This window comes from Strix aluco, chromosome 3, assembly GCF_031877795.1.
Source record: "Strix aluco isolate bStrAlu1 chromosome 3, bStrAlu1.hap1, whole genome shotgun sequence".
Lineage (NCBI taxonomy): Eukaryota > Metazoa > Chordata > Aves > Strigiformes > Strigidae > Strix > Strix aluco.
Window position 1 is genome coordinate 110,540,629 of NC_133933.1, and position 14,090 is coordinate 110,554,718.

The following is a 14,090-nucleotide window of genomic DNA, read 5'->3' on the forward strand; positions in this document are numbered from 1 at the left end:
ATATTAGCTTTGATAAGACTTGCTGTAGTATGTTTTGTGTCCAGTTTTCTTTGAAATATATGTATTTCAGTATGCAAATGTGTATGTGTGCGGGGTGAGTGCATGTGTGTGTATATATTTAAACAGCTTAGAATATAAATACATATATTTCCATTTCCATTTGAGCCTGTTCAATAAAATTTCCCAGAAGTTGCCAGCGACTGTCCCTGTACAATGTTATGCGTGTTATTAAGATGCTAGGTATATAAGAGTCAAGTAACCCAGTGAAGAGATCAGAAGTATGAAAATGGAGTTACCACAACTTTGGAAAGCTATTTTAATATTACTATGAAAACTGCCTGTATTTTAAGTTTGGGGGTATTTTCCTATAACTGTATACCACAATTTGTACTTTACTTTTAAAGAAAAATGCAACTCACGAAATATGAGAAGAGTGTTCGGAGTCTGTGACTGGCTTTAGCAAGATGAAAATTCTGAATAATCATACATTCAAAATTCAGTAAAGGGAAAGTAATTTTAAAGGTATTGGTTCAGTTGCTTCTATTTAAATATGATGGTGTCAAGCTTTCATTAATGGAAAAAAGCTTTTTTAATAGAAATACTTAAACTTCAATGGTGGCTTTATTTGTGACTAGGGAGTTTGTGTGCTACTAGGAGATAATGTTTTCAACTTGCTACTTAGCTCAGTGAACCCTGAAGCTTGTGTGTTTCACCACTGGTATTCGGCCTTTTCTGGTGGTTCATTATTTGATTACATACATAACCCTGTATATAAACTTATCATAAACGTTTGACATTCTGTATTTTAAATACTCCACACTGCAAATATGAAAAATATAGGTTGAATGTTCTTAATGGGATAAGAAATATAATAGAGTAGCCTTTCAAATATCTCTTTGAGAGAGAAATTACAACAGAGGTTGTCTTGTCTTGGTTTTGCTAGGGGAATTTTGGGGGTTCTTACCAGAAATACAGAACAGCTGTTTTCAAAATATTGTGCAGATCTTTATGAAAAAAATGCTGGTATCTTTGAAGTCCTAATACTGTGTACATCGTACATTTTAGGGTATAAGTTTTAACTGGAAAGGTGATAACAAGTATATGAAACTGAGAAACATAGTGAGTGATCATTAAAGCTGTTGGTAGACAAAACATTTTCATATTTCTTCTACTATCCTACCTCTGGGTTTGTTTTCTGTGATTTTTTGGTTTAAGTCCTAAGTTGTTCTAAAATACTACATACATTTCCAAAGGCAATTCTAGTCATTCACTGGGGGTGGTGTGGGGTAATGTGTAAGTTCTTTAATAACAGGCAATGGCCATACCTAGTCCACTTCTGATTTATCACTGCAAGATTCTACTGTGTTTAGGTTTACATGTATACAAGGGTGTTTTTCCTGAAGTTGATAGTAATGGATGTACTGTTGTAGGCTGACGACTAACTAGCATTCCTTACTATAAACATGATAAATTAAATGAATGTTTATTAGTAACTATTACATGCATTGTTAAATGAAGACATTAATCACCTCATCATTGTTATTTTCTAGAACAAACCTAAAGCTAAAGGAAGAGATGAAGTCTGAAAAGAAGCCAGGTTTTTGGGACAGTTTGGTGATAAAGCAGAATGTCCAGTCTAGGAAACCAGATGAGATTGAGGGATGGGAACCGCCGCAGATTACCGCTGCTGACTCTGCCAGTGATGCAGCAACTACTTTAAGTGACTATACAGCCTGGTCAGGCTGGGAAGATGAAACCAAAGGCTCCACAAAATATACAAACCTGGCCAGCTCAGGAAACAGTTCCAGGTGGAGTATCAAATCAGCTGGAAAGCTGGTTAGTATTAGACGTCAAAGCAAAGGTAACCTTACTGACAACTGGGAAGAACTAGAATGATATTGGTAAGGTGAAATACTTTATATATGAGAAGAGAAGGGTTCCATGATTTACTCGTATGTTTAAACCAAAATCAAATCTGCTCAATATTGCACCTTTATACAGTACTTTGTTTTATTCAGATTGTTACAAATTTTTGCTCACCTGATAGTAAATTTTCTTATTACATTGTTAAATAGCTATGTTTTCCACACTGAAAAAAAAGTAGAGAATCTATTTTGTGCCTATATTTCACATTCAGACTCTGCAGTATGTTGGATTGTTGGTTTTACCAAAAAAATGTAATTCCTTAGTGAATGTATACACTGGTTGTAAATTTGACTGCCTTATGTAGGAACTTCCACTAGCTTGAGGTCCATTTGTTGGTTTTTTTTTCTGGTATTTGAGGGCGATTCAAAATTTTAGTTTTGATGCTGTCCCGTTTGAACTAAGAATACTCATCTGTTGCTTGCAGGGAGAATGCTTATACTTAGACTGTTTTCCAAATCTTCAGCCTCAGCATATGCTTCAGCTTGTGCACCCAAGATGCTCACCTGTCACAATGTGCTATACTGTGTATGAAATGGGAAAATACTATTCTAATGTAATTCCTTCCATCACAGGATATATTCACCAATAGTCAGGTCAAATGGGTCTTCCAGAGGCTTGTTTTTTTTATATTGTACGTTGTTTGACAAAGCTAAGCTGTTCAGTTTTTAAGATGCATGTTATGCCAAAAATAAAAATGATTGAAAATTTGGAAAGCAGCAGTGAGTAGAGTATAAGAACATCTCGATATTCAGTATCTGTAGTTCTGAATCTAGGGATAAGTTGCCTCTTATGGAAGGGTATATGTTCTCATTTTTACAATAGCTGATCCTTGTTCTACAAACAACTTTTTTTGTTTTGTACTGTGTTGTTCCTCCCCCCCTGACCCATAAGTAGTGATTGAATTATACTCTGGCATTTGCAGGGTAACTGAGTAACTGAGCCATTGCAAGTATGTGCATGCACACAACTTCTGAAGCATTTTTGTTATAAAGCTCCGTCTTATTAGCTACTGATATTTTAATTTTTTGGTAAAAGAAGGTGAAGTGTTTAATCTTGAGATTTGAGATGTATATAAGAATATACTAAAAGTGCCTCTTTCTAGCATATTGTCTCTCATTAGCAGTGCGGCTGATGTCAGATCCAAAGTTGGTTTCCATTTTGTTTATATAAATACTACTTTAACATTCATGGAAAAAAATCAAACCAAAAGTTTCGTAAGAAATGAACAGTAGGCCTTTTCTCTCCTGATTGTTAAACTGGTGCAGCAGAACTGAAAACTTGTTGACTGCCTAGCAATATGGCCAGTACAGTCAGAAGATCAAGTTGTTATTTCAGAGATAATCAGCATTTTTACAAGAAAGCTTATACCTTTAGATAATGGATGTCTTGTAAACATGTTTTTGCAAGAAGCTTATGCTGATGAAAAGGGATGCATGCAATTTTCTTCTAAGCTTGTACTTTGTTTCTGTTACTGCCACATTACTCCTTTCTTAGCTCACTCTTTCTCCTCTCTCTTCCAATTCATGTATAGTTTTCTGGCTTACAGTTCTTGCACAGCTATTTTTTGGAGATTCCTGTTGAGATGTGCCTGGAGGGAAACTGTAGCAAAATGGTGTTGGTTTTGGTTTTTTTTCTGGTATTAATAGGATGTTAAAAGACATTGTTCTCAAGTTTATATAAACGAACACCAGTGTTTTGTGCTACAAAACAGGATCTTGTAACTGGCAAATATATTTGTAAAATTGGCATTTTATATATTAAAAAAAATACTAATAGAGGAGAAAGGGTTAGCATTTGTATCGCATCATTTAGTCTGTGAGTAAACTCTGTATTTGCCTCTGGCAAGTACGTATGCTGAGGTTAATTATAGGAAAGAATTAGTGTTCTTGGGTAAAGTATGCTGCATTTTATAGTTTATGGAATACCCTTTAAGGCATGAGCTAGTATTTAGTTTGGTTGTTGGTGCTGACCTGGAAGAACAGGAAAAGATCTGCTAGTAGCCCTCAATATTTTGCTCTCAAAGATGGGCAGAGAACTTTTAATTTCTCTCCTGAAGACACTATTTATACTGTGACCAGTAAAGGTTTTGCCTTGCACATTATACTGTCAAGTGCCTGTTTCTCACCTTGATGATGTGTTTGATGCACAGCTTAACCGCAACATTTTTCAATTTGTTTTTAAATGTATGATAAAGAATATGTTCATGAAGTTGAAGCCTATTACAAAACAAAATTGCATCCAAGTGGGAAATTGAGATATGTAAACTTACAGTTTAACTCTTAGTGATGAAGGTTTTGGTGTGTTTTTAAAGTGGTATTTCCTCAGAAATAACCATTCTAAGGATGAACATTATTAAATTTAATATAATTTATTGTTATGCTTTAATAATGTATTTGTCTTTTGAGAACTCACTGGTGTGAGCTTTTCTTCTCTTATGTTTATAAACTTGTCTGAATTTTCAGAATGGGGTCTTCTTTTCTTTTACCTTCTTTAGATGCTTAACTACATTATACATTTATGGGCTTAAGCTATACACAGCTCCATATGTGGAATAAGTGTAGAATATGTCCCTTAATATTTGTTTTGAAATTGCATTTCAATCTATGTGAAATGGTTTAGAAGAAGGTAGCATTAAGATTGTATGATAAGATTGCACAAAATAAAATATAGTTTATATTGCTTTCTCGTAGCCAATCTGCATGATTGTTGGCGTGGTTTTAACGGGAATTAAAAGCTTCATGTGGCTGTAACTAGTCACTTAACTCTAAGCAAAGTTCCTTCTGAGTATTTTTATTTATTAGCATCATTTGCAAAAAGAAAAGTAGTATTTTCCATATGAATAAAGATTTAGTTTGAACTGAAATGCCTTATTCTTTGATATTTTTTGGTCCCGTTTTATTTGACATGTGAATTTGTTTCCATCTGCGTGGACGTTACTTGCATCATTGTAGAATACAGCCAAGAAAGTAATAGCTGTGTCTGTCCAAGCTCGGTGAATCATGCCGTCTCAGAAGCTGCAGCATCCTAGATTTAAAGCATCACCCATTGCTTTCAGAGTGGGAAGAATTCATTGGTTTTGACAAACTGCAAATATTTTGTTTTACTGGTATTTATTGGTTTAAACATTTTTAAAAAAAATTTATTGGCTGTTACGAAAGCTTGGGCAGAGCAGCATTCTTTCCCTAAAGATTTCACCAGCTACATGTAAACTGGAGGACCAGGAATACTTTTGCATACACTGGCCCCATAACGAGGTGAGACCTGCACGTCCTGGACTGTGACAAAAGTGGGATGCAGCCGCTGTTACCGGTAGATCAGCAATAGAAGGCAGCGCATTGTCAGCTTCTCGTTCTTCCACTCCAGACTGCTGGCTTTGCTGTTGTCTAAAGAGACTTAGCAGGGAACATTTAGGCAAAACGTTTATCAGTGTGTGTGAACTAGCTGAAGCAGAAAATGTTATTCATACAAGTTAGATTCTTAGGGGAAAAAAGCCCCTATATCGAGATGCATCTGACTGTACCCAGGTGGGTCAGGAGCACATCTGGGCAGGTGAGATGGAGTGCAGGGCCCTGCCAAAGGACCCTGCCAAATTTTGAGCATAGCTGTTCCCACAGCCCAGCTGAATTTGGCCTGGCATCTGTCTCAAATTTCCAAAACTTTTTGAAATGCTTGTTAATGTATATGAATGTCAGATGACAAAACTGTAGGTCCTATCTCTGAAAAGAACATGAATTTTCATCTTGTTTAGCTGTTTCTTGCATATCAAAACTGTTCTTACTGATTTTTATTTTTTTTCCTGAGTGCCTGCTAGTTTGTGTCTGGGAAATAAAACCAGCAGTATGAAGAAGAAGCAATTTCCTAAAAGGCTTAGTCACTGGTCATAGTATGTGTATCATTAGATGTCTGCCTGTCTCTCAAAAATTTCTTGTAGCATGTCTGTACCATACAAGACAGGGAATCAGACAAGATAGGCTAAGAACCCAGTTTAGAAATTGAAAGGAGAAAGTTGCATTTATTTTAAGTGCAACCAGCGTAATAGCAGAAAAAAATGCTTCTTCTGTACTTACAAAGTAATTGAGTATGAAAACAAACAAAAAATAGGGATATAAATAATAGAAAATTATATGAAATATCTAATAGTAAACAAAGTGTAAGGAGAAGATTTTTTTTTCATATGATATTTACCAAATTTTATCACTGGTACTGAATAAAGAAATACCTGCTCTGTATTTGGGAAGAAAATTTTCCTATTCTGTGTCCAGTATTTACTAAAAGATGCAAGAAACTATATTCTATTAAGTGACTATATTCTTTTCAAGTCCATAATAATCTGGTAAAAGCTTGTCTAGCACTTAAATTTTTGTGCTCTTGAGACCCAAATAACACTAGTGAAAGCTTAATAACATACTTTGAACTGTGAGTTTGCTATTGGGAAAGAAAAAGCATTACCCTCTGCAGAGAAAAATGCACAGTTGTATTTTGTAAGACTAGTTTGTCCACTACTGAAAATAATCGTGATATTTTGCTTTCTGGTTGCTCTAACCCCCTTGTACTGAGAAGACGTAACTGAACAGTTGAGTTTTTTAATAATTTTTCAGAGAATTGGGTGGTTTAATTTTTTGAGGTTGTATAGTAAACCAGCTCAGATTTGATACAGAACCATTCCTTTAAGTTAGCAATGTCTTCTGGCCTGCCTTATCTTGTACCCCTTTCCTTGAAACCCCCAAATGTTGTTGTCTGGAGCATCTTATTTGTCCAGGAGTCTTGCGATTCTCCACAAGATTATGCTGCTGAATGCTCCTGGTATTGGAGGGACAGAGAAAATACTGTGGTGCATGTGTCTGTGCTGGAGAAAGGAAGGGAGACTCATGTATCCAGAGTCCAAGTACTGTATTTGGTTGTTTGTTTTCCTGCTAAAGCTTTCTTATGTGACAGATAATGAATATTAATTATTCTTTGCTTTGTTTTATTTTTGTACTTGTCCTCTAGTAGCTTTTTTTCGGGTCACATATGCGCAGACATCATCTCTGATTACATAAAGACCTAATCTTTGCTGTTTCTCTCGTGACAGACACCCACTTTTAGACAGACTTGCCTTCAGTTTAGTGCCTGTAAACAGTTTATCTTTTGAGCATTTGGACAGAAACTTGGCAACCAACAGGACAAATAAAGGAAAACAAGTCAAGCATCACTTCCCATTAGGAAGTAAACTATTGTTTGATAGGATGGAGCACAAGATTCCCAGAAGTCATACTACAGATACAGTAATGCTGCACATAGGGTTATTTTGAAAATTAGAGACTTAATGAAATATATACTTGCTCTTTTTTTCATTTTATAAACTGGCATATCTCCTGAAGTGCATTAACCTGTCTGCGTAGCGTGGGTGTCACGCTGCTGCTGCAAGAGAGCACGCGGGTGTTGAAGCAAACCGTTGTGGCCGGGGTGGATGGCCTGCGGGCCGCTTAACCCACGGTGGAAGATCTGAGCTCCTGACCTGTGCGGTGAGAACTGGCTGCACTGGGGACAAGGGGGAGGGTTTCGAGACAAGTGAAGGAGCAGATGTTCTGGCATTGAGGAGTGAAGCACAGTGTAAAGAGAAGAAGTCCAGAACATCTGAGAATGTTCCTGGGGGTGGGTGGTAGTATTAATATTTACTATTAGGCCAGGGGTTTAGCATTAGAGAACCAGAACTAACACATGGCTAGTCCTTTTCTAGTGTTCTTGGTTATCCTGTTCAAGAACAGGATTTTTGTCTGTGATGAGCAGTTGGAAAGCACGTCCCCTGTGCACTGGTACAAAATGAGGGGTTTGGATACCTTTACATTGGTGCACCTTAACTCACGGCAAGCACCTCTCCAGATCTATTCCATACTACCGTGCCTGTAAATCAGACTTAATTGATCAAAAATGTAGAAGGTGAGTGCAGGTGGCAGAAGACTGTACCTTTAAATGTAGGATTAGTAGAAGGCATATGGTCAGCTTGCAGCAAGAACTTTGGTGGTGGGATTAAAGCACTGAAGTTTTTGCTGAACTAAACAGCTCCATCCAGTATTCTGCTTCTTCAAATACTGTACTTTCAGCCTCTTCCCCTTCTCTGCTCTCTTACCAGATTCCTCAGATCTCTGAGAGTTTCCTGATCTCTTCCCTGAGATCCCTGATGATTCTCCTTAAGTGTCAGGATATTTTTTTTTCCCTCTGAGTGGATGAATTACCTGATAGAGGTTGATTTTTACTTTTTTATTCTGTTTTGTTGCCTCTAAGCCTGTGAATCTGGAAATTTATGAAGAATCACTTGGAATTTGCCTGTTTGGAATGCATGAGACCGTGGTTTGAGTGCTCTGCACCTGACTTCCACCTTCTGCCACAGACACGCTGTTTTGAGCAATCAGAAGCTGCACGAAGGGTCCTCACAGACTTACTGGTGGGGCCAGATTCTCAAAAGTATGTGTGTGTGCGCCTTGGCAGAAGTGCCTGAGGTGGCACTGAAGTGCCTGGAGTCTCTTCCTGTGGCTACGATGCATGTACCTGCAATGGGTTGAGGGCCTCACACAGCCTCTATCAGGGCAGAGGCTTGTTCGCAGGCCTGCTGGGAGTGCACCAGCTGCTGGCGTTTTGGGTTGGGGTGCTCTCCACCCCACTTGTTAAAGTTGTTGCATTTGATGTAAGGTGGCTAACTAGGGAGTGGAGCGACACCATCCTGGTTAGTGGTGGTCTCACTTTTGACCAGTGACTGTTTAAACACAGTCCTGCTTCAGTGTAAGAAGAGGGGAAGGGTTGCAGATGAAGGCACAGGATCAGGCCATGCACTGTGCAGCTGAATAAGGAAAAACAGTTACAGGCTGGGGCATGCTACTGCCAGAGCTGTTCCATTATAGTCAAGCATATCTAGTTTTAGTGACTTATGAAAATACTGCCAAAGTATTCCTTTTATAAATAAGCCAAGTTTTAAAGGGAGGGGACTACAGGTTTACAGCTTTAAAAGTCTTCATAGGAAAAAGTCTAAAAGTAACTGCTGTGTCTGAGAGAATAAGGGAACTGAAACATGGGGGAGAGGTGCTCCAAACATGCAGAACTTTGTTCCATAATCCAAGCATTGTGTGGGAATGACAACTGACTTCAGCAAATGAATTATTCTTCCATTATTATTTTGTTATGAATACCATAGAAAAACAGTATTCAAGTGGAAAGAACATATAAAAATTAAATAAATTTAGAATTAAGTGGCAGGTGTTTGTGTATTTCTTGCAAATTGTTAGAAAGGCTTTCAGCTGAAGGCACGATGACTAAGAACCCATAAAGTGCAACAGATATAAAGCTGAACATGTTTTATTCATGTTTGTAGAAGAATGTACACATAAACAACCTGTGGGAAGTAAGTGTTACCGGCAAGTCTGAAAGGCAGTGGGACAGGTCTGTGTTGTTCAGCCCATGGGAATCAAGAGAAAAGAAACCCAGCTTTAGTGGCACTCTCACCTCTGCCATGTTCTGAATCCACTTATCTGTCATGACCTTGGGTACAGACATTACAAGCTCCTAGTGAACTTTGTGGGAGCTGGGAATTATGTTCCAGTGTCTTTCAAGGGGTTGGACCTCAGCCTTCCAGCTGAAAGCACAGAAACAGTGCAAATGAATAGCATAATTAGCTGATACTTCAATATTCTGAACTGTAATTTGTTTCCAAACATTTGATAGTTTGCTTTATTTAATGTTGGTATCTTTGTATTGAATTGCCAACTTTAATTGGATATTAAGGGTCTAGCCTTCCTCTGACACCCAGCATATGGCAGGAAAAAATTCCTCTTCATCAGGACCAGTTACTGGGAAAACAGGAGGTCGGACTGTCCTCCCCTCCCCTAGCGACAGGTGCTGGGGTGTGTGCGCTCGGTCATGCGAGGCCGCAGAGCTAGGCAGCTGCTGCCTGCGCTTGGCCGTGATGCTTTTCACCCTTTTTTCTTACGTGAGTACCTGAACATCTAGCCCCATGATTAAATATTGACTGAGGGCTAGAGAAAATTAATTATTATATGGGAGCGGAGTAGGTTCAGCTGAAAAGACTGAGGAAGAAGGGTTCCATGAAAATTATCCCTAGAAATAATAATTTCTCATTATGGTTGGATCAGCAACTTGAACTGACTGGCTGACTCTGCAACTGCATCAATGCCTGCCACAGCACAGGGGTGAGGAGGGTGAATGTGACATGGGACACAACACAGTCTCAAATGTAGCTGTCAGGACAGAGAGTCCCCAGAATTCGTGTTGCAACTGTGATGTTTTGGAGTGAAATGGGACCTCTCAAGAGGTGAGCTCTCCTCAGCTTTTCGAAGTAGGAGTGCAGGTGACAAGCTCCCAGACGATTCATCCAGACTTGACCTTGCTGGAGGTAAGTCTCGTTCTCTCTCTCTGGTCAAAAGTTAAGCACCTGAGGGAATTTTCACTATGCTGCTGGACTGAGTGTCCTGCTTCTCTCTGGCCATTGCAGGTGACTTCTTAGGCACTTTCCCCATGTCTTCTTAAGAAGCTGTGAAGTACTTGGTTTGTTAAATTTGGCTTATGGGACTTCTAACTATCAGATGTTAAAGTATCTATAACCAATTTTGTGAAGTTTGAAGGTTTTTGATGAAATCAGCTTCTGAGAAACTTCAAGTGATAAGGCTTAAGAAATATGTATGCTCTGTCTCACTCTCTATATGTACATATACATGGCAAGACTTAAGAGGTTGACAGCAATATCATAAACACAAAATTAATAAACTTTCATCTTATTCATTGCCTCCTTTCTCTACAAGTGTATGAATTACTTTCATGCTTATTATTGACTCACATCATATATAGGACAATTTAGCTAATACACTTCTTTGCCAATGATGGAGCTGTAGAGATGCTAATCCGTGTACCAGGCAAATCCAAAACATTGTGCTACTATTCTCCATCCCACCCTCTCCTTTCTGTGAGCCTGCATTGCTTCTGAATTCTAGACCACAAAATGCCACTAGTCTTTCAGTCCTATTTCTAGTGGATATCTCTTTGTTTGAGCTAGGTTGTTTCCTTGCATTTCAGTTTGTTCTCTAAAAGCGAGTTTATGCATTTTCCAGGGACGGGAAGCCAGGGAAAGGCAAAGAGCAGGGTTCTGCTCCTCTTTTTCCAGATAAGAACCACAGTCCTGCTGACATCCAAAGAGAAGGGCTCACTCAGTGCTCTCTGAACAGGTCCATGTCTACTGTCTTTACAGTCAGAGTGTATTTTCCCAGAGACAGGAGAACAAAACTGTTGGGACAGTGTAATACAACAGGTCTGGAGTCTCAGGTTTTGGAGAAAATGACTGGGGTGGAGCAGGTGTTGGGGAGGGGGAAGGAAGAGCCTGTTTTTCAAAATTGTAATTTCAAGCTTCTTGTGGACTGTGGCAGAGAATGTCTTGATTGCCTTTGAATCAGTGTTGTTTTTCAGGACTAGAATTCAATAAAATGAAAATGACCTGAGATTGTCTACACTTGTAAGTGTATGAAGTGATCACATAAGTGATCATGTAGGCAAGTGATCATGTAGGGGCTACAGCTGGAACATTGTTTCCTATCATTGTCACTGCAAAATCTATATATAAACAGATCCAGGTCTTGGGATAAAAGCTGTGAAGCAAAAGAAACCTGAAGAGATTTAGTGCACAGTTCAAGGCATGCTTTCTGCTATAGGAGAGAGCACCTGCCTGCCTTTGCATATGACGGCCAGCACCCAGGAGGCTGAAGAGCAGAGGCTTTACTTTCAGGCATAACCCTACCCATGGGTTACAACACTTTACGTTACATGAGTAAGTGCTGGTATAAAGGGCAATGAGATTAATTCAGATTGACAAAATACATTCTTCACTACAAGGTGAGGTATTAACAAGATTGCTATCCTGAAGGTGGAATCTTCTCCCCTTTTCATCTCAGGCAGAGATTTAAAAAAACCCCACCACAGTATGACACAAACCTTACTCTCAAAATCACTGCCTTATCTTTTTGCTTAGGTGACACAATTAAGATTGATCTTATGCATCTGATGACTTCACACCAGGTAGTCACTTCTAATCAAGCTCTGTTATTTGCCTAGTCAAAGAAACATATTCACTAAATATTTAACTGGCTTGTGGAACTACTCTCAAAGCTGAGTTTTGCCATGTGTTAAACACTTATAACACTGTTCATGAGAGTGTGATTCTGCACTCAAAGTCTTTAATATTTTAAAAAAAAATCATAATAGCCCTGCACTGAAATGCTTCTCAGGGCATGCATGCAAATGTCCCTTCTCTCCCCCCCCACCCCCCCTTTTTTTTTTTTAACCTGGAAGAAAGGTTTAAAAACTACCTTACTGGCTTTTGGATCTGGGGGTACTGACCATGAGCCAAACAGTGTGCCCTTGCCACAGGTAAGGTTAATGGTGTCCTGGGCTGCAGCAGGTGGAGGGGGTGATCCTGCCTCTCCACCAGTGAGGCCACACCCTGGTATGAGACAGGCATAAGACTTACTGGAGGGAGCCCAGCAAAGGGCCCTGGGGAGCATGCAGGGACTGGAGCACCTCTCCTGTGAGGAAAGGCTGAGAGAGCTGGGACTGTTCAGCCTGGAGAAGAGGAGGTTCAGGGGGATCTCATTGATGTCTATAAATACCTGCAGGGAGGGTGGAAAGAGGATGGAGCCAGGCTCTTGTCAGTGGTGCCCAGTGACAGAAGCAGTGGGCACAAACTGAAACACAGGAGGTTCTCCCTGAACATCAGGAACCACTTTGGTACTGTGAGTGTGACCAAGTGCTGGCAGGAGTTGCCCAGAGAGGTTGTGGAGTCTCAATCCTTGCAGATATTCAGAAGCCATCTGGACACAGTCCTGGACTTCTGGCAGTAGAGAGAACCCTGCTTGAGGTCCCGTCTACCCTCAACCTTCTGTGATTGTAGAATGAAGCCTCTGGAGATCAGGGCTACAAGCTAGAGTCCTGCTTCTTGTCTTAGCTATTGCCACTTCAGAACAGGGGGAGAGCTTTGTTATTCTGAATGGCCTACCCAGGAAAATGTCCCAGAACCTATCTCTTCTTGGGCCTGTCTGAGGCTTTTTACTACAGAAGAAAAAACAAGAAAGTGGTGACAGGAAGATGAATCCTGACTCCTGTCACCTGACATTTTTAAGAACTGAAAATTAGTTATTACATATACTGATTTCTCAAATCTTTTTAACTTCTTACAAGCCATTTTAAGTAATTTCTTTCCTTCCTCAATTTAGAGGCTAGGGAAGGTCCCTCTCAGCTCTCTTAATACCTTTCCCTGATTCTCACATTATTTGCATCTTCAGTATTGGGCAGCTTCCTAGGTAATGATGTGTGCAGTCCCTGATCAGAGACCTTCATGATGGGTGAAGAGCTCAGCACAGTATTAAACCAAATGCTGACTTCAGCACCTTTCTTTAAAACTCCCACAGAAAGCAGGCACCATCGATGTAGGTATTCACAGGCAGTTTCATGAAGGGTAGCAGAACTGTAACCATGTTAAAGGAGTGATGAATGGATGCCAGCCATCACCAGCCTGTCAAGGTTACCTGGGTCACACAGACAGGAAAACAGATCTGCAACTATCACATTAAGTAAACAGGGTGCAAATCATTGTTAAAGAAGAGCTTCTGATTCCTTAACAAATCCAGTGGCTAGAGCAGTGCTTGGCCTGGGAAACTGAGGCTTGCAGCAGTGTTCTGAAGGAACAGGAATAAGAATGGATGTCACTGTCTCCACACCTGATCATTACCATAGCCAGTAGCAGACACCTTAATTGAAAGAAAAAAAACCACAAAACCCTGTATTGAAAAATGCACCTATCAGCAAATTCAAAGGATAACGGTGGTATATCACTGAAATTTAGCTTTATTTGTTTTAACTTATCTCCTGAAAAAATATTCTCCCCCTCTTGTGCAGCCTATTAACAGTCCTGCTATCCTATTAAAAAGAGTGGTAATACAACCAATTACTGAAAAGCAATGTCACAGGGACTGCTTGTATGCTTCTCATACCATTACCAATTACTATAGAGAACAGGTTATAGAAAGATCTCTTAAAATTCAAATTGATTCATCCCTATGCACAAGAGACTTCTAGGAATAATAGATAAAACCATGATTTATTACACTATACAAAACTAGATTCAGAACAAG

The 14,090-nt window shown here is 39.4% G+C and overlaps 1 protein-coding gene across 3 annotated transcripts in view; it reads left to right on the top strand.

Moving 5' to 3' along the window:
* The window catches only part of TDRP (testis development related protein), a 28,818-nt gene extending 24,029 nt beyond the window's left edge, over positions 1-4,789 (top strand). For all 3 annotated transcript variants that reach the window (XM_074819953.1, XM_074819954.1, XM_074819956.1), the window contains one exon: positions 1,551-4,789. In XM_074819953.1, the coding sequence (XP_074676054.1) occupies positions 1,551-1,896 (346 nt within the window). In that variant the 3' untranslated portion in view covers positions 1,897-4,789. The remainder of the gene's footprint in view (positions 1-1,550) is intronic.
* Positions 4,790-14,090: the final 9,301 nt, after the last annotated feature.